Below are 26,038 nucleotides of genomic sequence, written 5' to 3'. Positions count from 1 at the left end.
GACAGCCGCCACCAGATGTCCCCTTCGCACAGCCGCTCAGCACACGCTCTTCGTGGCACACGCGTGTGCAACCCCACTGGTGGGCCTTGAGCCCCATGCAACCCTCCCTCAGCAGCGGGGGAATCCGCGTCTCGCTCGCCCTGGAGATTCTCCAGTGTCTCGTATAGGGTTGTGCTCAGCCTTACCCTGCAACAAGGGGCACAGCCGGAGGAGAGCCGGGCCCATCTGTCTGCTGTCACTTGACCTCATCAAAGCCTTGTAAAACAATAGATGGGGCAATGAGCCGCAGGAGCCAGATTTGCCATCTTTAGCCCCGAGCTGCTGTAAAACTCACCCAGCAGGCACAGGGCTCTGCTGGCATTAGGCACTGAAGGGCCTGGGGTACCCCGGTGTGAGGGGACCCCCGAGCTGCCATCAGCTCCCACTCCCAAGCACATCCACCCAACCTTCAGGCTGAGGTATGAAGAAGAAAGGAGTTTTCTTTTGTGCTAGCAATAAATAACTTCCCTGAATTAAGCGAATCTCCTGAAATGATATATAATACGCTGCTTGCCTGATTGGCTGTTATTAATAATGCATTGCTCAATCTAAACCATTCATAAAATGACTCCCTGCTAGCCCTCAGCAAAGTGCTTTGGGACTTGGTTTAAAAAAAAAAAAAAAAAAAAAGGCAAGAAGGAGCAGCATAAATCCTTTCTGTTTATGAAAATGGATTTCTTCCCCCAACACTCATGCAAAACTAATTAGAGCCAAAGGGCCAGTTCCTCTGCATTTGATTATAGCCTGCAAGATCACTCAGCTTGGATGGCCTGGGTGGGGGGAGGTCCAAGGCAGGGGAGTATTTGCTCCAGCGAGCTTGAGAAAGGTTAACTGGGTTAGGTGGTTTTATTAAATGTTTATCCCTTCACAGCAAAACACGTTTAGATCCCAGGGGGCACCAAGAGCAAGGATAGGGTAGTCAGGATTCTGTTAAATGTTTGGAGAAAGGTGATGCAAATTCAACAGAGAAACCATATCACCTCCAGCCATGCTCCCAGCACAGAGAATTGATGCCCTCACCTGACCTGAAGGGAGATAAAACGTGGCTAAAAGCCAAAGAATCCAGGAGAACTCACACTGGAGGCTTGCTCTTCTCCTTAAATAACCAATGCCATGGGGAGGAGGATTCCTCCCCTTGATGCTTCCAGGCAGCAGGTGGACATTATAGGTTGTAAACCAGCAAGCCCTCATTCAATCAGTGATTCCTCCAGCTGGGAGGCTGCTCTCACCTACGCCATAGGAGCCACTGCATTGATCAACACCAGCTGAGGATCTGGCCCTCGGCACAGCTATTCACATGTTTAGGGGCTTGCAAAGTCAGGGTGTCTGGGGCTGAGGTGGTGTGAGCAGGCTGAAATCTCTGGAGCCATCTGTCCAGACATCCATGTACCCATCCATGCATCTATTCATCCATCCGTCCATCCAAGTGTCTGTCCATCCTTCCATCCATCATTGTGCACATCTGTCCATCTATTCATCCGTGTACTCATCCATGCATCTATTCATCCACCCATCCAAGTATCTGTACATCTTTCCATCCATCTCTGTACTCATACATGCATCCATCCATCCATCTAGCCATCTGTCCATCCATTCACCCATGTACCCATCCATGCATCTATTCATCCATCCACATATCCATCCATCCTTCCATCCAAATACGTACCCACCCATGCATCTACGCACCCACCCACCCTCCTACCCAACCATCTATTCTTCTGTCCACACATCCATCCATCCATCCATCCATCCATCCATCCATCCATCCATCCATCCACACATCCATCCACACATCCACACATCCATCCATCCATCCATCCATCCATCCATCCATCCATTCATCCATCCACACATCCATCCATCCACACATCCATCCATCCACCCATCCATCCATCCATCCATCCATCCATTCATCCATCCATCCATCCATCCATCCATCCATCCACACATCCATCCATCCATCCATCCATCCATTCATCCATCCATCCATCCATCCATCCATCCATCCACACATCCATCCATCCATCCATCCATCCATCCATCCATCCATCCACACATCCATCCATCCACACATCCATCCACACATCCATCCATCCATCCATCCATCCATCCACACATCCATCCATCCATCCATCCATCCACACATCCATCCATCCACACATCCATCCATCCATCCATTCATCCATCCACCCATCCATCCTTCCATCCATCCATCCATCCATCCATCCATCCATCCATCCATCCATCCACACATCCACACATCCATCCTTCCATCCATCCATCCATCCATCCATCCATCCATCCATCCACACTTCCATCCACACATCCATCAATCCATCCATCACACATCCATCCATCCATCCATCCATCCATCCATCCATCCATCCATCCACACATCCACACATCCATCCTTCCATCCATCCATCCATCCATCCATCCATCCATCCATCCATCCATCCATCCATCCATCCATCCACACTTCCATCCACACATCCATCAATCCATCCATCACACATCCATCCATCCATCCATCCATCCATCCATCTATCCATCCATCCATCCGTGCATCCGTGCATCCGTGCATCCACATCTCCATCCTCCTCCATCCTCTCTTGGAGGAGAGCTCCAAGCCCTGCTTTTATTCCAGGCGCCCTCCCCCATGGGAAACTGAGGCACAATTGCATCATCCATCCCGCCATGCTCAGCTCATCCTGTGACCCATTTTGAGCATAGTGTGCAGCCTCCAGTGCTCCCTAAACGTGTCTCGATGCCAGATCTGGGACACTTGGGTTTCTTCCTCGTGCATGATGAATGAAGGCATCTAGGGAACTGCTAGCAAAGTGCAGCAGCTGAACCAGAAAGCAAGAATCCTCTTGGTGCTGGCCACATCCCTATGGCATTTTAACCTACTTTAATGCACCTGAGAGCATCTTGCTAGCCTTGCATCCCTGTGTCTTGACCTCCACAGCCCAGATCCCCGCTGACAGTCTGTGGGCGTTCAGAGTGAGCAGAATGGGAAAAAATGCCTATAAAACTCAACTCTGAGCCTGCGATGCCGTAATTCCCTGAGCTGCAGCTTGCTGGTGTCTTTGTGAGTGTCACACTGGGAGTGAGGGCATGCTTGGGCTACCAGCCAGCGAGATGGGAAAGCAGTGAGTCACGTCTCAGCCCCACTGCAGCCCAGGATGCTGGAGATGTGCTCTCTGCTGCATGTTTAGCTCAGCCCTTTCCTGGCCAGCTGTTTAGCTCTGCTGCTGTCCCCACATGCAAGGTTGGCTGCTGCCACACCGAGGCCATCTGCTCCCCGGAAGCAGGAGGAGTGACAGGCCACTGTCCTTTCTGCACAGGCTGCATTGCTGCTTCTGAAAGCACATTGTGAGGTTGGTTGCTGGGAAATAAAAGGAGTCCATCCTGAGGTGGGAGCATCATGGTATGTGCTGTGGCTCTTCCACCAGAGCAGCATGGGGATGTTGGTGGGGCTGGTTCCGACCTGTGCCATGATGGGACAGACTGGGGGGCTTGGAGACCCTACAAGGGTGAGGTTCATTCCCTCTCTGCCCCCCAGAAGGGAGCACAACCATCCCCATGGCATCAGGGCAGGGATGTGGAGCTGCGCCCGCAGCATGGAGGGTGAGGGGATGAGGATGTTCCTTTGCTTGTGAGACCCCCACAGAGGGACAGCCCAGACTTGTGGAGCTGTGGGACAGCAGGAGGGGCAGGATGAGCCATAGGGGCCAGGGGACCTGTGGCAGAGGAGTGGATGGAGGGAGGATACAGGGAGAGATGGAAGGATAAAGGCAGGGATACAGGGTGGGATGGAGGGAGGGATGGAGGAATACAGGGAGAGATGGAGACAGGCAGGAATCGATCCCACTAACAAAATCAATTATTCATCGTGTTTCTCATGGAAGGGCAGAGCCGGGAGAAGAGACCCCCACGTCGGGGGGAACCTGCCCACCTTCAAGTTTAAGGCTCCCCTCACTCAGCCAGCTCTACGCAGAAGGGAACCACCCCTCGGGGACGGCCGGTGTGGACACATCCTCCCCGCTCCCCCAGCACCGGAGCCCGAGCACACACGCAGCTCCCAAAGGGCGAATGCGTCCCGGCTCCGTACTTTGCCCCGACGGGAGCGGGAGGAGGAGGGTGGGGCGGAGAGACCGCATCCCAGCTGTTGCCGCGTGCGTGCGGGTTTTATCCCTTCTCGGCGGGGAGGGGGCTTCTTGGCGTTTCTTAGCTTTATTTTCGGGGTCTGCGAACGGCTGCGGGGCTTGGCGAGGCGGCGGTGGGTGGGTGGTGGGATGGGAAGGGGGCGGCCGTGCGGAGGGGGAGGCTGGCAGAAATGCTAATTCCTCCCTCCTCTCTCGGCTCCGCAGCCCCAGTGCCCGCCCGGCCCCGCTCCGGTGCGCAGCTCCGAACCCGGCGAGGTGCGGGGTACCCCCGGCACGCCGAGCCCCTCACAGCCGCCTCTGGGCGCCTCCGGGCTGCGGGGAACGGGGCTGGGGAGGAGGATGCGGAGGAGCGGCAGCGGAGGGGAGAAGAGCTGCGTGTTGCTCAGCGGCACTTAGGAGCGGGTAAGGTGCGGGGTCAGCTCCCGGTGCGGTAGGGCTGAGGGGGGAACGGGGAGAAATGGGGGGAATGGGGAGAAATGGGGGGGGAAATTGGGAGAGACGGGGGGAAAGGAGAAATAGCGAAGGGGAAAAGTAGAGGGAGAAGAAAGGGAGAAAAGTGAAGAGGAGAGAGAAGGGTGGAAGGAGGAAATGAAAAAAAAAAAAAAAGAGAGAACAGAAAAAGCAGAAATAGGAAAAAGAAAGAAATAAAAAGAGGGAAGAAAACGAGATCTGGGGGAGGAAAAGCAATAAGAAAGAAAGCCGGGAGGAGAAGGAGCGAGGGGGCGGGCGGGGATGCTGCGGGGGGCCGGGCACAGACAATGGGGCGCGTCCCCGCCGCCTCCCTCCGGGCGGCAGGGAACGGGGCGGGCACCCACCCAGCCCTTGTGTCCCTTGGCAGGGGACATGGCCCCGGTGCTGTGGTTGTGGCTGGCAGCCCTGCTGGGCTCGGCCCGGGCGTGCCCTGAGCCCTGCGCTTGCGTGGATAAGTACGCTCACCAGTTCGCCGACTGCGCCTACAAGGATCTCCAGGTGGTGCCCACTGGGCTGCCCTCCAACGTGACCACCCTCAGCCTGTCGGCCAACAAGATCACGGCTCTGCAGCGGCGCTCCTTCGTGGAGGTGACCCAGGTGACATCCCTCTGGTTGGCGCACAATGAGATCCGCGCCATCGAGCCCGGCGCCTTCGCCATCCTGGTGCAGCTGAAGAACCTTGACATCAGCCACAACCAGATCGTAGACTTCCCCTGGCAGGACCTCTACAACCTCAGCGCCCTCCAGCTGCTCAAGATGAACAACAACCACATGGCTGTGGTGCCCCAAGGAGCTTTCCACACCCTGAAGGACCTGCGGTCTCTGCGCATCAACAACAACAAATTCACCACGCTCGCCGAAGGCATCTTCGACTCGCTCAGCTCCCTGTCCCATCTGCAAATCTACAACAACCCCTTTGAGTGCTCCTGCAAGCTCCAATGGCTCAAGAAGTGGATGGACAGCACGCTTATCTCCATCCCGGAGAAGGAATCCATCACCTGCAGCCTCCCAGAGCAGCTCCGTGGGGTGCCGGTGGGGAAGATCCCAGATGCACAGTGCACCTCACCCTCTGTGCAGCTTACCTACTACCCCAACCTGGACACCACGGAGCTCTTTGATGGCTTCACCTTGACGCTGCACTGTGCCGTGACAGGCACTCCACCACCCGAAGTCAGCTGGAAGATCCGCACCTCCAGCCAGACCCTGGAGCTCAGTGGCAGCCCAAGTGAGAGCGCAGGGAAGGACCCCCCCAAACAGGACCCTGAGCGCTTCTTGGTCTTCAAGAATGGCACGCTGGTGATTCCTCACTTGAGCAAGCGGGAGGAGGGCACCTACACCTGCCTGGCCACCAATGAAATGGGGAGCAACCAGACCTCAGTCAATGTGGCAGTGGCTGGATCCCAGAAGTACCCGTTGCAGCCTGGCAGGGACCCAACGGGAGGCAAAGCACAGCCAGGTGACAAGAAGCCTGGAGCCAAGGGAGCGAAGAACAGCGTGCTCACACCCGATGAGAGGAGCAAACCCCTCAGCCCTACCCGGCAGAGCCACCCATCCTCAGCGGCTGGGATGGAGCCCACGGGAGACGGGAAAATCCCCTTCCAGCTTCCTCCCTTTGAGAAGAAGTGTGGCTCCATGCCAACCAGCAGATACATTTCCAACCATGCCTTCAACCAGAGTGGTGACTTCAAGCAGCACACCTTCGACTTGGGTGTAATCGCCTTGGATGTGTCGGAGCGCGATGCCCGGGTGCAGCTGACGCCCACCTACGTGCAGCCCGACAAGGTGCACCTGAGGATGCTCTACCTGTGCCAGGAGAGCAGCCGTGGCCACGCCTTGGTGCAGTGGTCCAAGATCGAGGAAGGAGTGAACTCATACTGGTTCCAGGGCTTGAAGCCTGGCACCAACTACTCGGTGTGCCTCACTTACCTAGGGGAGGACTGCCAGGTCCAAGTGGTCTTCACCACCAAAAAGGAGATCCCCTCTCTCATCATCATTGTGGTCGTGAGCATCTTCCTGCTGCTCCTGGCCACCCTCCCCCTGATGGGTGCCACGTGGTGCCACCTCCTCTCCAAATACCAGGGCAAAACCTACAAGCTGATCATGAAAGCCCAGAACCCAGACCAGATGGAGAAGCACATGGCTGCCGACTTCGACCCCCGCGCCTCCTACCTGGAATCCGAGAAGAATTACAACCCCAGCGAGGTGGGGGAAGGGGAAGCAGAGGAAGAGGACGATGATGAGGAAGATGATGACGAAGGAGGCAGGCGGAGGAGGAGGAGAGAAGCCGAGGAGACCACGGAGCTGGAGCGGGAGGAGAGCGTAGCAGCCAGCTCCATGGCGGAGTCGCAGTCTAAAGCCAACGGTGAGGAGTTTGAGGTGCGCTCCGAGTACAGTGACAAGCTGCCGCTGGGTGCCGAGGCTGTCACCATCTCCCAGGAGATCAACGGGAACTACCGGCAGCGTCCTCGCTGAACCCCCCAACCACTCCCCCGGTTCCCCACTACCCCCAGCCCCCCCAGCCCCTCGGGGAAGCTGCCGCTTCTCCTCCGGGGAAGGAGCAAGGAGAGATGGAAAAAATCCCTCCCATGCATCCTTCTTTCTCCTCTTCTTCCTCCTCCAGGCGGCAGGCCCTCGGGGAAGGGGTTCGGGTCCGAGGGGGCGGGGGGCGAGCGGGACGCTGATGTCCCAATTTCGTTTCCGTTCAGATTCAAATTGGTCTCCGCTGCCGCTGCGGCGCAACGATTCCGCATCCCCCTCCCTCCCGGTTCCACCGCTCACCCCTTATTTTCGGTCCGCTTGAAGGAAAAGAACGAAAAAAAAACCGAAAAGACGAACAAAATAATAATTAAAAAAAAAAAAAAAAAAAAAAAAAAGCCAATCGGCGAAAAGCAAATACCCGATATCCCCCCCAAAACCGTTCCCCGGGTGCCGAGCTTGCGCTCAGCCCTCCTCGGTGCGGCACCGTTCAGCACCCGGCGGCGCTGGACAGCTCCGCGCCCCCCGCCCGCTCCCGGGGCTGCGGGGGCGGCCCGACCCCCCCCCCGAACCCCCCCGGTCCCCCCGGTGCCCGTCGATGTGTGTTGGGTAGAGTAGCGTTGTAGCAAGTGTCTGTGCCGTAGGCGAGCCCGTGCTGCTGGCGGGCGGGCGGGGTCCGGTGTCCGTGCCCACCCCCAGCCCCATCGGGAGGAGAGGGAACAACCCCCCCCCCGCCCCAACCTCCCTACCCCCCCAGGGAGCCCCGGGGCTGGAGAGAGCCGCGGGCGCCTTTCTGCGCCCTTCTGTCTGTGAAAGATTCAATAAAAGGAATTGAAAGTGCACCCGCCTCCGTGCTTGTTTAGAGGGGTGGGGGATTGCAGCCGGCCCCCCCACCCTCCCACCTCCCTCCGAAGTCCCCCCGGTGCCCCTCCGGCTCGGCTCGGCACAGTGTGGAGGTGGGAGATGGCGTGGGGCTGTGTCCTGCAGCTCCGGGAGGGACGCAAAGCTGCCTACGCGTGCCTATTTCTGTGCCTAGTGCGTGTAGGAGCACAGGGTATATTTATCTATAGGCACGTATCTAAAGCATACAGACATACACACACCCTATATATACACGATCAAGCTGTAGACACACATTTGTACACTCAGTCCGTACACACCACATGAATAAACCTAAACGTATCACACGTACGAAAATACAGCAAACCAAATATACATTATACACTCTGTAGGCACTCCCTATATAGATATACACTATATAAAAAAGCAAACAGTATTTTCACGGGGCCCTACAAGTGTGCCCCTACACGGACGCATCCCGGCACTACGTTGTCACCCCGAGTCCCCAAATGTCCCCACTCCCAACCCCGTGAAGGTGCCCGGTGCCATCGGACTGGATTTATGAACGTGGAGCTCTCTGCTCTCGCCCCACGGCTGATTTAAGCCCACGATTACATGGTGAAGATTTAAGGCTGCCTTTGATTGCCTTTCTTATCTGGAGCTGCGCTTGCAGCCGACCTCGCCCATATGAAGGGGACCGGGGAGACGCACGAGGGAGGGAGGAAGAGCAGCCCACAGCCCCCAGTGCCCACAGACTGGGAGCCAGGCACCCCGATCCCACCCATCCACCGTCCATCCATCCCCCCATCCTCCCTCAGCCACGCATTTCTCCAGCTCCGGAGCGCAGCATCCTATTTTAAGTCCGGCTCTGCTGGCTCTTCATCTTTCTCCTACGGCACGGGAAGAAGGCAGACAAAGCACCGAGGGGGCAGGCGGAGGGGTTTTTCCCCCCGAATCCCCCAAATCCTCTCAGTTCGAGGCTCTGCTATGGCAGCCCAGGTGTTTGCCGCAGTTTTTAAAAACATGTGTAAAGCAAGGAGCCCCCTCACCCCACCCCGCGCAGACAAATCCCCATCTGCGGATGCACTTTAATTGAGTTTCATGCCTAGGAATATACGAGGAATAGAAAAAGAACAATCATTCCTGCCTCCCTTTAATTAGGGGGTAATAGATTTCCCCGCCTAACGCATCTACTGGGAATCTCGCTGCAACGAGCTGCCTCCCGGTGCTGGATTGCTCCCAGATTTGCTCCTTTTCGGGAGGGTGCTCATTAGCACCAGGTACCCGCAGGCATAAGGACAGAGCTCCGCATCCCCCCCCCCCGCATCCCATGGACGTTTCTTCAGGCCGGTGCCGCCCCGAAAGGGTTAACGGGGCTCAGCGTGGTGGTTTGTCCCTTCCGAAGGCATTAACCCTTAGCCATGCCGCAAGCCCCGGCTGGAGCGGGACGTGCCCGTGGGTGACGGTGACCACATGCTCATCCCACGGTGGTGTCACAACCAGACCAAAAACCCGAGGGAAAGGCTGAACGGCAGCTCCGAACCTCGGCTGGGCGCCCGCAGCTCTGTGAGTTTGACCCAGATATCATGCGGGGACAAGGGTGGAGGGGAAGGTCCCGCTGCGAGCCCCCCAGTGACCCGCTCCGATCCCGCTAATCCCATCGCCCCGCACTATTTTTAACCCCGCTCACGGCCTCGGTTGTGTCTGCGCAGGCAGCAGAGAGCTGGAGCTCCGCACAGGACGGAGCTGGGGAGGGGGGGCGGAGGGTCCTGCGGGGTTTGGTGGCCCCACTTTGTTCGGTTGGGGACTCTTAGGGCACAGAGCAAGGGATGCTCTGCGCCCCGATGCTGTGTCCTCCTGCGTATCCACACCGAACTGGGCACGGTGCTGCGGGACAACCCCCCCCGGGACGGAGGGACGGGTTTGGGAGCCCTTTGCGCTGCCCTCCCCCACCCCCCCCAGATCTTTGGGGCCGGGAGCGGTGGGGCCGCGGGGGGAGGAGGGGCCGCCTGTGTGTTTTTTTTCCCTGCGATCCTCGGCGAGGCGAGGAGCTGGAGCGGGTCGGTGCCATGGAAAACAAAAGGGCCCGGGGGAGCGGGAGGGGGGAGGAGAAGCCGGGTGCGGGCCGAGGGATCCGCAGCCGCCAGCCCGGAGCCGCGGTGGGGAGAAACGGGCGCTCCGTCCCCGGGAAACGAGCGGTGCGGTGACGGGGCGCCGAGGAGGGGTGTCCGGGGCTGTCCGGGAGGCGGAGGGGGGGGTGTTATTCACTGCTCTGGTATGCGCCCGCCGCACCGCCCCCGGCTGCCGCGGCCCGGCCGGAGGGGAGGGGGAACGGCCTCCCCCCCTCACCGGGAAGCGCTGCCGGGAACCGGAGCGCGGGGATGGGGGGAGCGGGATGGGGCACGAGGGGACCCGCGGTGCGCGGCCGTCCTGCGCGGGGCCGAATCCGTGCGCGCACCCATCCTGCGCGGGGCCGATCCGTGCACGCACCCCACGGAGCACCCCAAAGGGGACCTCCTAGTGCCACCGGGCCCCGATCGCAGCCCCGGTGATGGCTTCTCCCTGCAGGCTGGGGCCCTCTGCGCGCACCCTTTTGCAGGAGCATGGCTCACCCCCCTCCCCCGCTAAAAAAATAATAAAATAGTTGCGCGGCGTTTCGGTGCCCATCACCCTCTCCCCTCCTGCCCCGCAGCAGCACGAAGCCGAGACAAAGGGGTTTGGCTGCCAGCTCCTCGCTGAGTTAACTGCTTCCGCGGTGGGACCCGCGCAGCACAGCCTGCGCGCTGCTCTGCCGCCGCCGCGCCAGGCCAGCAAGGAGTTAGCTCTGCCCTCGGCACGTAAAGACTCCCAGAGCCCCCCCCCCCCCCGGCGGCTGGTTGGAGGGCTGAGGGGCCCAGAGTTGGTGTTTTGAGGGGAGAAGGGCTGAGGATGGGAGAGAGGGTGGTGGTGATCCGCGTTAGGAGAGGTGCAGTGAGGTCTGAATGCAGAGCGCGGAACGCGGAGCTCACAGCTTTTATCCCCAAACAGGAGGGATGCAGGATGCTTAGAACAGGGGTAGGGGGACATTTTGTCAAGGAGCTGGAGTGGGAAGGAAATAGTTTAAGATCATGGAGGTAGCCAGAAGCTATTGGCATAGCTGTGCCTTGCTCAGAGTGGGGAATATTTCAAATATTCCCCATTACTGCAGAAAATTGCAGGGCTGATTCCTGTTAGAGCTTGGCAAGCACACACAGATCCCCTGCTGGCTACTCTCACGGCCACCCTCACGTCCCCTGTCTGTCCTCAGGAGGAAGGATGGGGCCGCTGCTGTGCTGCCTGGGCATCGCCGTGCTGCTGTGCCGCGGGCTGGCCTGCCCCGGGCCCTGCTCCTGCTCCACCAAGAAGAACGGGCGCCTGCTGGCCGAATGTGCCTACAAGGAGCTGCCCGAGGTGCCGCGGGGGCTGTCCCCTAACGTCACCATCCTGACACTGTCAGCCAACCGCATTGGCTGGCTGCGGCGCAGCGCCTTCGCCGAGGTGCCCGAGGTGCAGTCGCTGTGGCTGGGCTACAACCAGATCGGTGGTGCCGAGCCGGGCACCTTCGCCATGCTGTCACAGCTGAAGAACTTGGACCTGAGCCACAACAAGATGGTCACCTTCCCATGGCAGGACCTGCGCAACCTGAGCGGGCTGCAGATCCTCAAGCTGAACAACAACCGGCTGGCCGGGCTGCCCCGAGATGCTTTCCAGGCGCTGGCGGAGCTGCGCTCGCTGTGGCTCAATGACAACCAGCTCACCACGCTGGCTGATGGCACCTTCCATCCGTTGCCCTCACTGTCCCAGCTGCAGCTCTTCAACAACCCCTTCAATTGCTCCTGTAAGCTCTTCTGGCTCAAACGTTGGGCTGAGAGCACTTCGGTGTCCCTCACCAAGGGTGGTTCCACGCTGTGTGCGGCGCCGGGGCGGATGCGGGGCCGGGCGGTGACCGACATCCCGGCTCATCAGTGCGTGGCTCCATCAGTGCAGCTCACCTACCTGTCTAAACTGGACAACACGGTGCTGCCTGATGGGCTGACACTCAGCCTGCACTGCAGCGTGGCGGGCAGCCCCCTGCCCCAGATCCGTTGGAGGATCCAGACCCCTGGGCACGGTGTTGAGATCGATGGGCCCAATGTGGCTCGGGATGGGAGCCTCTCCCCATCTGGGCGCATCAAACAGAGCCAGGAGCGCTTCTTGGTCTTCAAGAATGGCACCATGGCCATCCCCAAGTTCAGCAAGGAGGATGAAGGCACCTACACCTGCATTGCCATCAACGATGTGGGCACAAGAGAAGTGTCAGTCAACGTGGCCTTGGCCGGATCGGAGAATCCAGCTGAAGACCTGCTACAGGATGACCCCCACGCCAGCCCTCTGGGGGGACGGAGCTGCTACAAGGGTGATGAGATGGATCCTGTTGGTGCTGGGGAGAAGCTGGTCATTGTCTACCACGTGCCAAGGGAGGTGAAGGGCATGGCTGGAGAAGCTGTGCCCCGAGTTGGGCTGGTAACCCTGCTGCTGGCCTTGGGCATCGCGCTGGGCTGGTGAAGGGGAGCAGAGACTGGTGCCAGGGCTCCCCCACTTTCTGTATCATTTACCTTCACATAGTGCCACGTGTTTGCTGAGCTTTTGGAACTGCAGGCGGGCGCCAAAGTGGTCGAGAGCTGAGCCCAGGGCTGGTCCAACCCCTGCGTACACAGGGGCAGGGCTGGAGCTGAGAGCTCCATCAAGGCTTGGGTGATGTAGCGTAGATCCACACTGTGCTGTTGCTGCAGGGCCAGACAGCCTTACGGTGGGGTCCTTTAGGGAATGGAGGCAGCACAGTGCTTCTTTGTGTGATTGATATGGCAGGAGAGGTGCAGAGCACCCGGTACCAGGCATGGATCAGGCCATGGGGAACAGGCTAAGCCTTTCCTGCATAGGACTGGTTGGGTGAGGGACTACCCATGGTGTCGTGCCCTCCCTGTGTCCCAGGACCAGGCCACCCTCACTGCCTCACACATCTGTGATGCAGATGTTTTCCCCTCCATTCACCACCGGAGCCCACAGTCCAAACCCCTCGGCCGGGCCGGTCCCACCGAGCTGCACTGCTCAACCCCACAGCTTCAGCAGGGGGAACAGAGACCAAAGAGACCACATGAAACCAATTATCCCAAAGTGCCTTACATCTCTCTGCAGGACATCCACGCTGTGTCCCTGGTGCTGTGGGCTCATGGTGGGACCGCCGAGCATCCCTCATGTTTTCTGCTAGCGTGTGCCTGCAGGAGCCATGCAGACTCCTGTAGCCTTGTAACCAAAGCTGTGCCACCAGCTGTGTACCAAGCACAATAAATACCTTTTGTAAACCAGCCTGCTGCCTCTGTGCCCCCCACAGCTCGCTCACAGACCGGAGCAGGGAGGAGAAGGCAGAGAAGCAAACAGCTGTAAAGCAGCTGTTGGAGCCCGGGGCCTCTGAGTAAGCTTTCCAGCCCTATTTGGTTTCTTTCATAGAGGCAGGGAGCACCCCCCCTAGCTGCACAGCTAGTGAGCAGACACATACTGTTCCCATTACAGGCAGGAAAAACACCGCGGCCCCAGTACAAGCGCAGGGAGGACAACGTCCTGTGCAGAGTTTCGCTTTCATTTCATGGGATGCAATGCTTCCTTCGGGCTCTTTCTGCATTCTGGAGGCAGCTCTCCCCATAGGCATATCACCCTGTTGATGCTCTCCCTTCCATGCATTCAGGGATGGGGCTGGCAGCTCAGTCCTACACACGGTGTGGGGTCTGGGAGGAGGGCCACCACCCTGCTCAGTTGCCTTCCGTGCCCATGGCAGTGCATCCATGTGTTTGCAAAGGCAGATTTCCATTCTCCACATTTGTGTTTTAAGTTTCTGTTAACCAGAGGAGCTCCTGACCCACCTTGTGCAGGCTCAGGCGTGTCACAGAGGGTGGGAAGAGGATGGTGGCCCTGGGGACATGTGGGGACAGAGCCAGACGCCCGCCTGCAGCCGTACCAGGGCTGCGTGCAAAGCAGCGAGCTTGCAGGGGCAAGAAGTCGCAGCAAAAGGCTTAGTTCACCCTCAGGGCACCCTGATTATGCCAAAGGAGGGGAAAGAAAACAAAGAGTGAAGCCATCTCCTGTCATCTCTCAACTTGGTCCCAGCCAAGACATCTCCAGGAAGCCGCAGGCTGTGTAAACAGATGCAGAGCAGCAGCTCCACCCATGGCCCGGAGCTGCAGAACGTTACAGGGCTTTCCACTGCCTTTCCCTGAGCCCTGGCAACTGTATGGTGCAGCTCTGAGACCCCACAGGTGAGGCATCAGCAGTTCCCAGCATCATCAGTTCAAGGGTGGACTCCAACACCCTGTTGTTACCCAACCACTGAGTATGACCAAACCAAAGTCTTTCTGGGGCTTAGAGCAGAGATTTTATCGTGTGTCTCCATAAGGTCAAGCAGATCCACCAGAACACCGCTGTGACCATCCTGATGTCCCCACTCTGGGTGTCCCCAGGTGTGCCACACCCTCACCAAAGAGAGCAAGCACACTCCAAGTGTAGCAATGAGGTATACGATTTATTGTTCTTCCCCAGCTCGGCATGGCCCAAGGAGGCATGATGCTGTTCTATGGGCTTGGGGCTGGCTGGTCCTGGAGAACAGCTAACTTTGAGAACAACGGGGATGGCAGCATGGGAGGAAACAGCCCCAGTAGGGTAAACTGGAGGATGAGAGCTATGGGAGCCCCAAAGGAACCGTTCTGCAACCTCCCAGCACAAAATAGAGCACATGAAATGGGAAAAATCCATGAGGATGATGGGGATGGTGATGGCAGAGGGGACCTCAGTGGACTTATCTCAGAAGTGACCCTAAGAGGACTTTTGGGATGGCTGAAGGGTCTAGCTTGGCTCTGCTCCCAGCTTGGGCTTAGACTGGCGTGCCTGGATTGTGTCATCACCTCTGCATCCCGCATGGCCCCAGAGCTACAAACCAGTGCTGTCACTGCTGGAGAGGGACAGGAGTGCCCTCCCCCTTCCGTCATGGGAGGAAAGTCAACGGGAGGCAGGATGGGACAGGAGGGAAAAGGCAGGGGGTGGAGGTCAGGGCCTGGGAGGGCTGAGCTGGGCTCCGTTGGCGGTGGGATCGCAGAGGGCAGTTTTTCTGCAGGCCATCAGTGAGGGGTTGTTGAGGAGGGTGTAGGCCAACCACCAGCGTGCCCGGCTCCGTTTCAACCGGTCTCCTCCTGATGGTGCCTTCTTGGTGTGCATCAGCTGGAGGCCTGGAAGGAGATGGCAGTGGGAAGCGTGTTCTGTGTACTGGAAGACCCTGGCCTGACTGTAGGAACTCACCTTCTTCCAAGTCCCCCATCCGGGGCTCAGGTGGCCCCTGTGGTTTCGTGGGCTGGAGGAGCAGCAGGCAGAAGGCTCTCATCAGTGGGTGTGACTGGCTGACCTCTGTCTTCAAGTAGTGGCAGTATGCGTGGTAGCCTGGGGGACAGCCCATAGGAAAAAACACAGTGGGGTCAGTGTGATCCACTGCTGATTGATGAGCACAAGGACCTGAACCCACCCTTGGACCCAGCAGGTGATGGAGGAGCCCTAAATGCAAGCCCTGGGAACTTAAGTGGCCCTGTACTGCTGGGGGTCCCCATTAGAGCTGATGGAGGTCCCCATGCCAGGGCTGCCCCTTGCCCTACCTGGGTCAAATGTCTCCACACCGTGGTTCAGCAGGCTGATGTCCAACTGGCAGAAGTGGATGGTGTTGTAGAGGGCAGAGATAACCATCCTCCAGACCCCTGCCAGGACCCCTACCAGCACATTGATGGGAAACAGCAGATAGGTGACGATGTAGAGAGCTCGTCTGTGGATGAGAAAGGAGGAATAAGGAACACAAACAGCCTAGGACAGGGAACACAGCCCTTCCCTACCCGAGGAAGCTGCCAAAATAAACCTCCCACCCTTCCCTCCCTCCCTGACCGACACCATCCCTGACTGAGATGGCTCCATCCCACAGAAAGATGTGAACGCCCTTCTGGTGTGTGGTCAGGACTTAAAGATTTGCCTCCAGCACAAGTAGGGTCTCCATTTCTTCTTAAAAGGATCATGAGTCTGGGGCTTTGGGGTAGAGGACACATGGCACCCCAAAAGCCCACACTGCGGGGCAGCTCTGCCCCATAGAGCTCACATGGCCATACCTGTTGGTCAGCTCTTTCCGCAGGGGATGCTGCTCCAGGAACTGGTAGTGAGCAGCCACGTTCTGCACGATGACAGCCACCACCAGGGTCAGCCAGAAGGGCCTGGCCGGAAGAGAAGATGATTCATAGAATCATTAAGATTGGAAGGACCCATAAAGTCATCCAGTCCACCATGCCTGTGACCGTTCTAGACCTCGTCACTCAATGTGACATCTACCATTTTCCTGAGCACCTCCCAGGATGGTGACCCCACCACCTCCCCGGGCAGCCTGTGCCAATCCATTGGCACTCTTTCTGAGAAATATTTCCCAATATCCAACCTGAACCTCCCCTAGTGCAACTTGAGGCCATCACCTCTTGAGGTCATCCTCCCAAAAGCTGGAAGGTGGGAGGGGAGACCATCCCCACTGCACACGGTGCAGCCTCCCCTTGGTCAGACACCCTATAAATCATTATGGCCTTGGCTGTGGCACCCAGCTGGGTTGTCCCAAGTGCTCACCACATGTTCTGCACAATTTTGAAGAGGTATGAGCTTGTGCCAGACTGCAGCGGGATGACGACAAGAAAGGTGAAAGCAGCAAAACAGATGAAGAAAATCACTTGCTGGATGAGGAGACCTGGGAGGGAGGCAAGGGGGAAAGTAGCTGTCACAGGGAAGGGAGGAGAAATGGTCCTTGTTCTCCTTCCCACCCCTGCGCTTGTTTCTGAGCACGCCTTTCACTTTAATCCCATAATAAGCACGAGCCGTCCCTGCCTCCCCCGCTCCGCGCACAATGCTCTGTGCGGGATCTAATTACAAGTTCAGCCTCTCTTATCGCGCCCTGCTTTATCCCCACGGAGAGGAGCCATCTCCGGGGGCTGCGGCTGTGATGCCTCATCATAAAATCAGCCCGAGCTGTGATTTCTAATCATAAATCACACCGAGAGCGGCGGCGGCTGCGGCTCCCCGCGCCATCGGATGCCGCGCTCCACCTCGAGTGCTCTGCTTTGCAGCTGGGAAATAGGGCTTTAAGGCATCGCACCGCGCTGAGCCTGGGCGGGATTTCTGTCCCATCTTACACCCCTTGGCACAGACTTTGGGAGGCGACGGCTGGGACTGAAGGAGACAGACAGGCCTTTGCATGAGATGCCGTGACTGCTTCGCGGATCAAAATGTCTGGGCTGGAGCCAAGGCGGCTCTCACTCCCCCTCCTCCAGACCCCTCTTTTCTCCCACCATTTGGTCCTCCCCGCAGAAGGACAGATTGCGTTGAAGGAATAGATGAACAAAAGCCCCAGAGCTTTGCAAAATGGGGCCAAAAAAGGGGATTCTAGCTGCTTGAATATGAAGTTCCCTCTCGGAAATGGGGTTCACCACCTCCTCCCACCTCATAGCCCCCCAGAAACACGTACCCAGGCAGGCAAAAGCTGTCTGGAAACTGGCAAAGCTCATCCAGCAGACAACGGCTTGTCGGGATGGGCGGAGGATGTGGGCTTTGTAGAAGACATCCAGCACAGCCCCTTGGTACAGAACCTTCAGGTTGCTCCTGCAGGGGAGAGAAGCCAATGCTGGACTGGGGGACAAGGATAGGGACATGGCATGGGTGATGGAGGGGGCACGGAGCCCTACCTGTGCATCACGAGTGTCCTCAGCAGCATGGCAAGGGTCAGCAGACAGCACAACACCAGCGAGCACACGTAGCACACTGCAGGGAGAAGATAAGGAGCTGGGCTTTGTCCCTAAGGGAGCAGGGCTTTGTCCCTAAAGGGCTGCAGGCATTTCCCTGAGAGCATCACACAGCAATAGGTGCTGGTGCTGCGTGGATGGATCCCCAGGCAGTGCACCTTGCCTCAGTTTCCCTCCCCATCCCTTTTGCAATATGAGGGGAAACTTTTTTATCCCTTAGGAAGGCAGGAGGATAACATTCCCCAAGCAAATTAGAAGAGGTATGATCAGCAGGTTAGCTCCCTGCTGGAGCAACAAGCAAGTCATAAAGAGCCTGGTGGGATGCTGTGCAGTGGGAAGCAAGAAAGGAGAAGGGGCTCTGCTTGGAAAGATGGAAATGGCAGGAAAACAAAGGTTAAGAGGATGAGAGAGGCTTGGCAACTCTGGAAAAGTCACCAAAATGCCCCATGGAGGGAGGGGGCACCCTGCCAGCCCCACGCAGGGCTTTCAATTATCAGGTGCCCACTCAGCAGCAGGGGCTGAGGAGCCATCTGCTCGATTCCAGCACATCTCCAAACCTGTCCAAGGAGTGGCATCTGCAGCACGGTGCTTGGGCAGGCAGCAGCTGCTCGGGGAGCCCTGGCATGGCACCAAGCTCAGGCACGAGCTGTGTGTCTCCTCTTTCCAGGAGGATGGATCTGGATTTGAGACTTGCAGAACTTGGGGATGCTCCCCACCCACCTTCCAGCGACCACAGGTAGTGCTTGACGGTGCTGAGTTCCTTCTCCATGTCCCCCGGCATGCCTGGGTTCTCCGAGGGCACCAGCCCGAACTGCACCAGCAGCACCACCACGTCCTTCGTCATGCCTGCTCGCACGATTTGGATGGTGGGGACAAAGGCCACCAGCAGCAGCAGGGCCACCTGCAAGGGAGCAATGCCACATGAGCCACTGCGTTGGCTTAAAGACTTAAGGCTGGCTGAGCCCAGTGAGCAAAGTGCTGGGGACCAAGGCTGAGCCAAGGGATGGTAATACCTCGAGGCACGCTAATACCATCCCCAAAGCCAAACTGCCCCAATGGCACATGGCAGTGGTTCCCTTGCCCTGTTGAGGACGTGGCCTCTGCATGCCACTGGGCCACCTCTGTCACCTGGTAGACAGCGATGACTGACGTGGTCATAGACAGAACGAGCTTCAGCGGGAGCTGGAAACCTGCAAATGGGAGAAACCAGTGTGAACTGAGGTTTTCCTTCCTGCAAACCCCTAAATCCTCATGCTCCCACAGCAGCAGCCCTACTCCATCCTATGCTCCATGAGGGTCCCAGCCCCCAGTTCCTCCAACCCAAACTGCAACAGTTTGTGCACGTGCCAGGAGGCAGCTGCCGTGGCACAGATGCTTTGGGGCTGGTGCCAAGGAAGGCATTTGCTATCCCTGGGGAAGGCAGACTGTTTGCTGAGCTTCTGCTGCACAAGGAGCGCTCCCTACCTTCCTCTGGAGCGTAGATGTAGGAGCACAGATAGGCACGGAGCCGGGACAGGAAGCTCTCCTCCAGCTTTGGGGTGCTGCAGGAGGAAGGAGATGGTGACAAGAGTGGCTTGTATTTTATTTAACTGTTAAAACCGGGGCTACGGGGCTATTTCTGCCCCATTGATGCTGTCTCCATCCCCAGGCTGCCCTTACCTCCCCTTCTGCAGCCGCCTGGACAGCACAGCCTTGAGGTACTTCTTGTAATAGCCTCTCCCTGTAACCTTCAGCAAAGCAGCAGTAAGTCACCCGCTCCCCCCCAGCCAGCCCACACTGGGGTCACTTCGGTCCATGCTGGGGCCAAGTGCTGTTTTTGAAGGTTTTCTCCTCTCCTTCACCCAACAAAGCCCAGCATTTCCAAAAGGGCTGAGGATTACTGCTGACTGCCGGGAACACAAGGCGACCCCAGTCCGGCCTGAATGGGACCCATTGATGCCGTAAGCCTCTTGTACTAAGGAGTTTACTCCAAAGATGGATTTTCCCCTCTTCAAATCCACCAAGATAAACAGAGCTACAGCCCATGCATGCAATTGTGCCTTCAGAGGGCCAGCAGGCTGCTGGGCACCACACTGGGAACACTGGAACACCCCAATTCTAGCAGCCCCAAAACCATGTGGAATTTTCCTGTGTTCCCACCACCTCATTGACCTTCATTACCTCCTTGTTTGAGGTCTCCTCCTTTCCTGTGAAGCTCCTGATCAGCAGGGCTGGGTACCACAGACTTAAGACCATGAGGCAGAGGATGATGGGGACATAAGAGAGTGTGGAGTAATACCTATATATCTGGAGACAAGCAGAGCTGTCACAGTTCGGACCCCACCAAGCCTAGAGTCTCAACCTGAGCACTGACATCTCAATGGCACCTCTTCAGGGAGGTGACAAGGCCACACCAGCCCGCCCTGATGGTGGGACATTATCATGTGTACCTTTGGTGACTGGGGACAGTCCACCTTCTGCCAGACATGGACCACACAGTGGCACCAGGAGAGCAGGCAGCCCAGCAGGTAGCTGGCCCTGTGCCCCACTGTGGCACAGGCAGCCAAGGGGTAGTAGAAGGCAGGGTAGTAGAGCAAAGCCAGGATCTTCCAGTACTCTGCATGGGAAGGGGAGCAGAGGGGACAGGAGCTCTCAGTAGGGACCGGATTGAACGGGTTGCCAGAGGGATGCACGGCTCCATGAGGCTGGGATGGAGCCTGCCTTACCCCGGCTGTGCTGGGAGGAGTGGCTGATGAGTGGAAGAGGGTCAGCATCCAGCACCAGCACACACAGCGAGGAGAAGAGGATGCCAAACACCGCGGCCATCAGCCCTCTGTTGCCCTCCTCCTCCAGGAAGTTAGCTGGGCTGTGAGGTGGAAACGAGCCTGGCATCCCATCGCTTGGCATATGGCAGCCTGCAGCTGGCTTGTTCCATGCCAGCTGGGCAGGGTGACGGGGATGCTGGGACACAGTACCTGAGCAGCCCAGGGATGCCATTCCAGCAATCCCGGTGGAGACGCCTGCGTTTCACCAGCAAGGACAAGCCCAGCAGCACGGCCAGCTGCCAGGAGAGGGAAACCACGCTGACATCCACACAGAACAATTTAGGAGCAGGTTGTGCATGACCTGAACAAGGCAGGTGGGTCACCATCCCAGCACGGGTACTTACGGAGATGGGTGCCATACAGGTGTGGTACAGCTTGGGGGAAACGGTAGGGTCACAGTCTGGGACGGTGCTGGGAAACAGGCTGGAGAAAGGAGAAAAATAACTGGGGTTATACCATGTCCTGAAAGGAAGATAGCGAGGTGATGTTCCATGCGTGCGCAGATGGCAGCAGCAGTGCAGAACCTTCAAGCAACGTGGCCACACGGCCCTGATAGCGGGGCTGAGGTCACCCTGAGAGATGCATTTTATGGTTGAGCTCAAGAGATAAGAGCAGGGAGTGGCCTTGCAGGCACCCATGCTCTCCCGGACCCCGTGCTGCCCTTTAGGATTTGTTCAGGCAGCAAATGTCCCAAGTTACCCCACCCGCCAAGGAAGGCTTTAAGGACAGGCTGCTGCCACTAGAGCTCTGTGGTTTCTGCTTTCTCCCTCTGCTAACAGCTGTCCTTGGATAGACCAGACAGTTCCTGCTGTCCCCAAATATTGCAGCTCCGAGGGCAGCTCCAGCTCCAAAACATTTGGGTTTCACCAGCTCCAGATCCTGAGCTTTTGGGGTCTGCATGGGATGCGGCATCATCAGGGGACACTGCTATGCTGCCTGCATGCCTGCAGCACCAGGGGACACCGAGAAGGAAAGAGCCAACACCCTGAAGTTTTCTATCAGGGTTGTGAGCACACGAGGGCTGGGCAAGGAGATTTCAGAGGTTGCACAATGCAGAAGATTAAGGACCCCGTGGCAATGGCCAGGCTTGTCCCCATCAAGCTCTCCTGCTTGGGATTAGATACCACCAACAGAGGGACAAGAGATGCTGATGGGTGCACCTAGGCCGGGTGGGAAATCTTAGGTAAACTGCTTGGAGAATGCTTTGTTACAGAGCAGATCTCCGGGTTGATGGAACCCTTCATGCAATGAGCTGTGTCCATCTGTGAGGACAAGAGGAGGAGGTGGCACCCGCCCAGGGACACACAGCACTTACTCATCCTGCGGTGCAGCTGGCTCTGCTGTCTCATAGATGTACCAGTCGGACACCAGGTCATCCCCAAAGCTGTCATCCAGCAGCGAGCCGTGCGCGGCCCCAGAGATGTTGGCTGCCATGAGTGCCTTCTTCCTACTGACCCAAGGGAGAGGCAGAGAGGTGGGCTTGAGGGAAATCCCCTTGAGAATACAGGGCTGGAAGCAAGCAGCTCAGAGGCTTTATTGTGTCAGGGCACTCCCACCCATCCCCACCTTCGCTGCTGGGATGCTGATAGAGCCACAGCCTTTGTTTGGGTTGCTTCACAGCGGCTACGTGAAGGGCTGCAGAACCAGCGCAAGGGTCACGTTCAGGGGGTGTGGGTGAAGCAGGAAAGAAATGGGTGAGTGGCTTGTGTCCCCTGTGTCCCTTTGCCACCAGGTGCTTGGAACCTCAGCACCTGCCCGTGGCCAAAGCGAGCTCATCCCGCAGCAGCAAGGGGTGGCTTGTAATGGTGCCAGACACAACAAGATCTTGCTCCTGCTGTTTTCCCTTTTGCACAGCACTGATGACTTTGGCCCAACAGCCCCACACCCTTCTCTCGTTGTCCTGCAGCTCTGTGACTCAGCTCATGGCCGTCATGAATACAGTCTTCCCTGTGCCCCAGGGACAATGAGCCCATAGTGGGGTGAGAAAGCACCCAAAGAGATGAAGGACACCCCATCTGCAAAGCATCAGCAGATCTGAAGGAAGCCTTCCCTTCCCCAGGGGCTTCACCCCTACTGAAGTATCCAACACTGTCCCCATGTGTCAGCCCAGGGCTCAGAGATGTCATTAAACTGATCATGAGCTGAGAGCTGCTCCATGGGGACTGCTGACACACTGCTCAGTGGCTCCAAAGGTGTGGGTTGATATTCCCTTAGTGCTTCTCCTCCACTCTGGGTGAGGGTCCCACTCCCCACGGGGTCTCGGGTCCCCAGAGCCCACCCCAGAGCATCGACTCCCCTGCCATCCCTTGGTTTTGCCTGCATGGGGAAGGGCTCTGACCTCATCACCCAGGAATGTAGCACTCCTAAAAGAGGTAGAAGGAGCCCATAAAGCGCACAAACATCTCACAAGACCCAGGAGACTCTTTCCTCTCCTGGAGGGTTCCTTCCTACAGAGTGAAGGCACTGCAGCCTTCAGTTGAAAAATCTCACCCCAGATGGCCCAAATGGCACTGCCTGTGCCCCTCTCACTGCCCCACGGAGCCACCTCCAAGCTCATCCTCCCACCAGCGGGGTGACAGCAGCTCAGCCACTTTCGGTGACAAAAGGGTGCCAAGAGGAAGCAGCCTCAGAGGCGCTGCTACCATGGGATGGGCAAAGCCAAGCACGCTAAAATCCCACCCCACCAGCTCTCCTCTACCCGAAACCTGATCCCTTTGCTCCTCCACCTAACCCCTGCCCAAACAGGCTGGGCCTTTGATCGCCGCAGCATCGCAGGGATTGATGGCTTCAATAAAGCTCCTTCATATTCTTCATTTCCCACCATCCATCACTCTCCAGGGAGCTTTTGCATCCCACCGCTATGAATTAAACGTGGGGGGGGGGGGTGAAGCCGTAAGGGAATTTCCCCCCCCCCCCAACCCCCTTCCCTCCTCCTATCGGGGATAATGGTGATGCCTTGTGTACGGCTTTTAATAAAAATGATAAAGATCTCATTTCACAATTGTTCAGGGAGCGCTTGGGCCGGGGGGGAGTTGTTTAAGCGAGATCTCCTCTAATTCAATTGCTGAGTGAGAGCGACTGGAGGAGCTGCGTGTCCCCGTGGGGAGATGGCCCCCAAGGACACCCAACGGGGACATCTGAGGAAGATGCTGGGTCCTACGGGGGGATTTAGCAGCTGCCAGAGCTGCTTGAAGACTTTAATCCTCTTTCTGGAATAGGGCAGCTTTCCCTCACCGTTCGTTTTCTATGAGTTTCCCAACTTGTGGACATGGAGGGATTTGATGGATGAAGACTGGAGCCTGTGGGAAGCCCCCACTCAGCTCCCATGTCCGAGAAGTATGGGGTTGAGTCAGTCCTCTTTGAGGTCACTGGGGATGTCCTGACCCACATCCTCATCCTCCCCGGAAAGCCCCCATGGGGCAGGGAGAGGGCAGGGTGCTGTGCCAGCAGTGAGGCACAGATGGGGGTCTGCAGAGATGGTTTTCCATCCCAGCACTCGGCACAAAGCCAGCCGCATGTAACAGGTCCCAAAATCCAACAGGTCCCAAATCCCCCTCTGCTGACCCCCGCCACCCCAATGGGACTCCCCAGCTCCGTGCACCCCTTTTATCCATGGGCTGACCCACCTTGGAGATCACCAGCATGCTCACCAACGACCCAAATTTTAGAAGCAAAGGCAGTTTAGCGCAGAAGTAGTTTGTCCTTTTGGGGGTTATTTTTAAGCTCCTGCCCTTCTTTGCTTTGAAACCCTGCAGGCACAGCAGCACCTGCTGCGCACAGCTCCTGCAAGGAGCAGCGGAGAGGAAAAGCTGTGGGTTTTCAGCAAAGCACTCTGCAGCAACACCTTTGGGGGAGGGGGGAATCAGGGCAAAGCCCCCAAAGCCCTGCTGATGGGTGAGAAATCTTGGCTTTAAGGCCACCAAAAGGGTTTGGGCTCCTTACGCAAACAACAAGTGCTCAGCTCGAACAGATTCACCTCCCACCTCAAGCACCCAAACTTTGCCAAAACAACAAAAGAGGAGCCCCCAAAGTTACCTGCTCCCAACCTGTGGCTCGGCTGGAGGACGGGCACGGCTGTGCAGGGCTCAGAGCATCAGCACGGCGCGGCGGCAGCCATACGATCCCGCAGACAAAGTTCAGCGCACCGGCGAGGCGGCGGCAGCGTCGGGAACTTTATCCCCTCCATGGCGAGGAGGCCTTGGCTCGGGGCCACCCTGGGGTTTAGGAAATGAAAAGCAACCAACCCCGTGCCGCGCTCTCCCCTTTGATTACCCGGGGAGGGGAGGCAGCAGAACCAACCTCCTTCATCCCCCAGCCTCCTTCGTCCCCCCTGCCCCTGTGCTGGCGACTGGGGGGGGGGGGCAACGAGAGCACAATGGGCCCCCGCGCCGTGCCAGCCCACCCAAGATGCTGCAGACATCCCTGTTTTCTGCAGGCGTCCTCCTGGGGGCTGCCCAAGGGCTGGACGCTGTGCAATCCTGCTTTGTGTTGGGGCTGGAAACGGGTAGGATGAGGCAGTCTGGGATTGGGGTAAGGATTGGGATGGATGGCCCCAGGTGACACCGGCATGAGGTGACAGTCCCAGAGCTCCCATCGGAATGTTTGTTGCATTCCAGAACAACAATGAGGGGTTCCTGAACACCCCACTTTGGAGAAGAGTGGGGTTTGGGTCATCCCTTTCTTTCCTCCTCATCCAACCTGCGCTCCCCACCTTCCCCAGGAGCCACCAAGCTCACACCACAGCAACTCACAGCACCCCAATAACCCCGGCATGTGACAAGGGAGCAAAGGGAAAATTAATCAGCGTGCAGGATTCTGCTTAATTTTTAGCCAAAGCCTCGTGGCCAGGCTCAAAGAGCCGAGAGTCCCCCCCGTAAACACCCTCAGGGTTGCTATGAGGAGTACCATGGGGGCTTGCCATGCCCCATGCACCTGCTCACTGTCCCCCCCCCCCCCCCCCCATGCTGCTGTGGGATGATGGAAGCTGCACGTGCGCCTCTGGTGCAGCTGGGAAATGCTGCCTGAGTAAACTGTGCCTTGGGTGAAATTACGGGAAAATTGCTCTTTGATGGTGCTGCCATCATTAGAGGTGCCTCGGTAATGTGTTTGCACAAGGCAGGGAGGAAATTAGGCAGGCTGATTAGGGCAACAGGCAGAGATGTCTCATTTCCATGCCTTGTTGCTGCATTAAACCCAACCCAGCTCCTGAGACCCCCAAATCCTGCCCCATTCCCCCCCCTTCCCCAAGATGCGCACTGCAACGCATGCAGTGGGGTTGTGTTCAGCATGACAAACCCAAACCCCAACATTTATTTTTTTTCCCCTAAATGAAGAGGAAAGAAGTAAATAATATAAAAAGGCACCTCCAAAGGGGTTTATGGAGGCAGCG

The 26,038-nt window shown here is 57.6% G+C and overlaps 3 protein-coding genes across 6 annotated transcripts; 2 read left to right on the top strand and 1 right to left on the bottom strand.

Moving 5' to 3' along the window:
• Positions 1–4,072: 4,072 nt before the first annotated feature.
• Positions 4,073–7,529, top strand: LOC149916236 (immunoglobulin superfamily containing leucine-rich repeat protein 2-like). The gene is made up of 3 exons (XM_090148657.1): positions 4,073–4,217; positions 4,413–4,610; positions 5,047–7,529. Exon 3 carries the CDS (start codon positions 5,052–5,054, stop codon positions 7,149–7,151), a length of 2,100 nt encoding a protein of 699 aa, XP_090004783.1. The 5' UTR covers positions 4,073–4,217; positions 4,413–4,610; positions 5,047–5,051; the 3' UTR covers positions 7,152–7,529.
• Positions 7,530–9,432: 1,903 nt separating this feature from the next.
• Positions 9,433–13,357, top strand: ISLR (immunoglobulin superfamily containing leucine rich repeat). Of its 3 annotated transcripts, none has more exons than XM_090148655.1 (2): positions 9,433–9,560; positions 11,281–13,357. In XM_090148655.1, exon 2 carries the CDS (start codon positions 11,289–11,291, stop codon positions 12,555–12,557), a length of 1,269 nt encoding a protein of 422 aa, XP_090004781.1. In that variant the 5' UTR covers positions 9,433–9,560; positions 11,281–11,288; the 3' UTR covers positions 12,558–13,357. The 3 variants fall into 3 exon arrangements, with proteins under 3 accessions (XP_090004781.1, XP_090004780.1, XP_090004782.1); XM_090148654.1 differs by lacking the exon at positions 9,433–9,560 and adding an exon at positions 9,965–10,054; XM_090148656.1 differs by lacking the exon at positions 9,433–9,560 and adding an exon at positions 10,082–10,192.
• A 1,165-nt stretch (positions 13,358–14,522) lies between these two features.
• STRA6 (signaling receptor and transporter of retinol STRA6) lies at positions 14,523–25,011 on the bottom strand. 2 transcript variants are annotated; one of them, XM_031616314.2, is made up of 19 exons: positions 24,949–25,011; positions 24,685–24,863; positions 21,965–22,099; positions 20,994–21,072; positions 20,800–20,885; positions 20,551–20,690; positions 20,275–20,441; positions 20,006–20,131; positions 19,505–19,572; positions 19,310–19,386; positions 18,974–19,035; positions 18,566–18,746; positions 17,789–17,864; positions 17,572–17,705; positions 16,680–16,797; positions 16,181–16,282; positions 15,683–15,846; positions 15,336–15,473; positions 14,523–15,265 (listed from the first exon to the last, which is right to left on the bottom strand). In XM_031616314.2, the coding sequence occupies exons 3-19, from the start codon at positions 22,081–22,083 to the stop codon at positions 15,087–15,089; spliced, it is 2,016 nt and encodes a 671-aa protein (XP_031472174.2). In that variant the 5' UTR covers positions 22,084–22,099; positions 24,685–24,863; positions 24,949–25,011; the 3' UTR covers positions 14,523–15,086. The 2 variants fall into 2 exon arrangements, with proteins under 2 accessions (XP_031472174.2, XP_090004779.1); XM_090148653.1 differs by having other exon boundaries at positions 21,965–22,096.
• Between the last annotated feature and the right edge of the window lie 1,027 nt (positions 25,012–26,038).

Source organism: Phasianus colchicus, chromosome 12 (genome assembly GCF_987193195.1).
Source record: "Phasianus colchicus chromosome 12, bPhaCol1.hap1.1, whole genome shotgun sequence".
NCBI classification, from domain to species: Eukaryota; Metazoa; Chordata; class Aves; order Galliformes; family Phasianidae; genus Phasianus; species Phasianus colchicus.
This window is presented reverse-complemented; position numbering and strand designations above follow the sequence as displayed.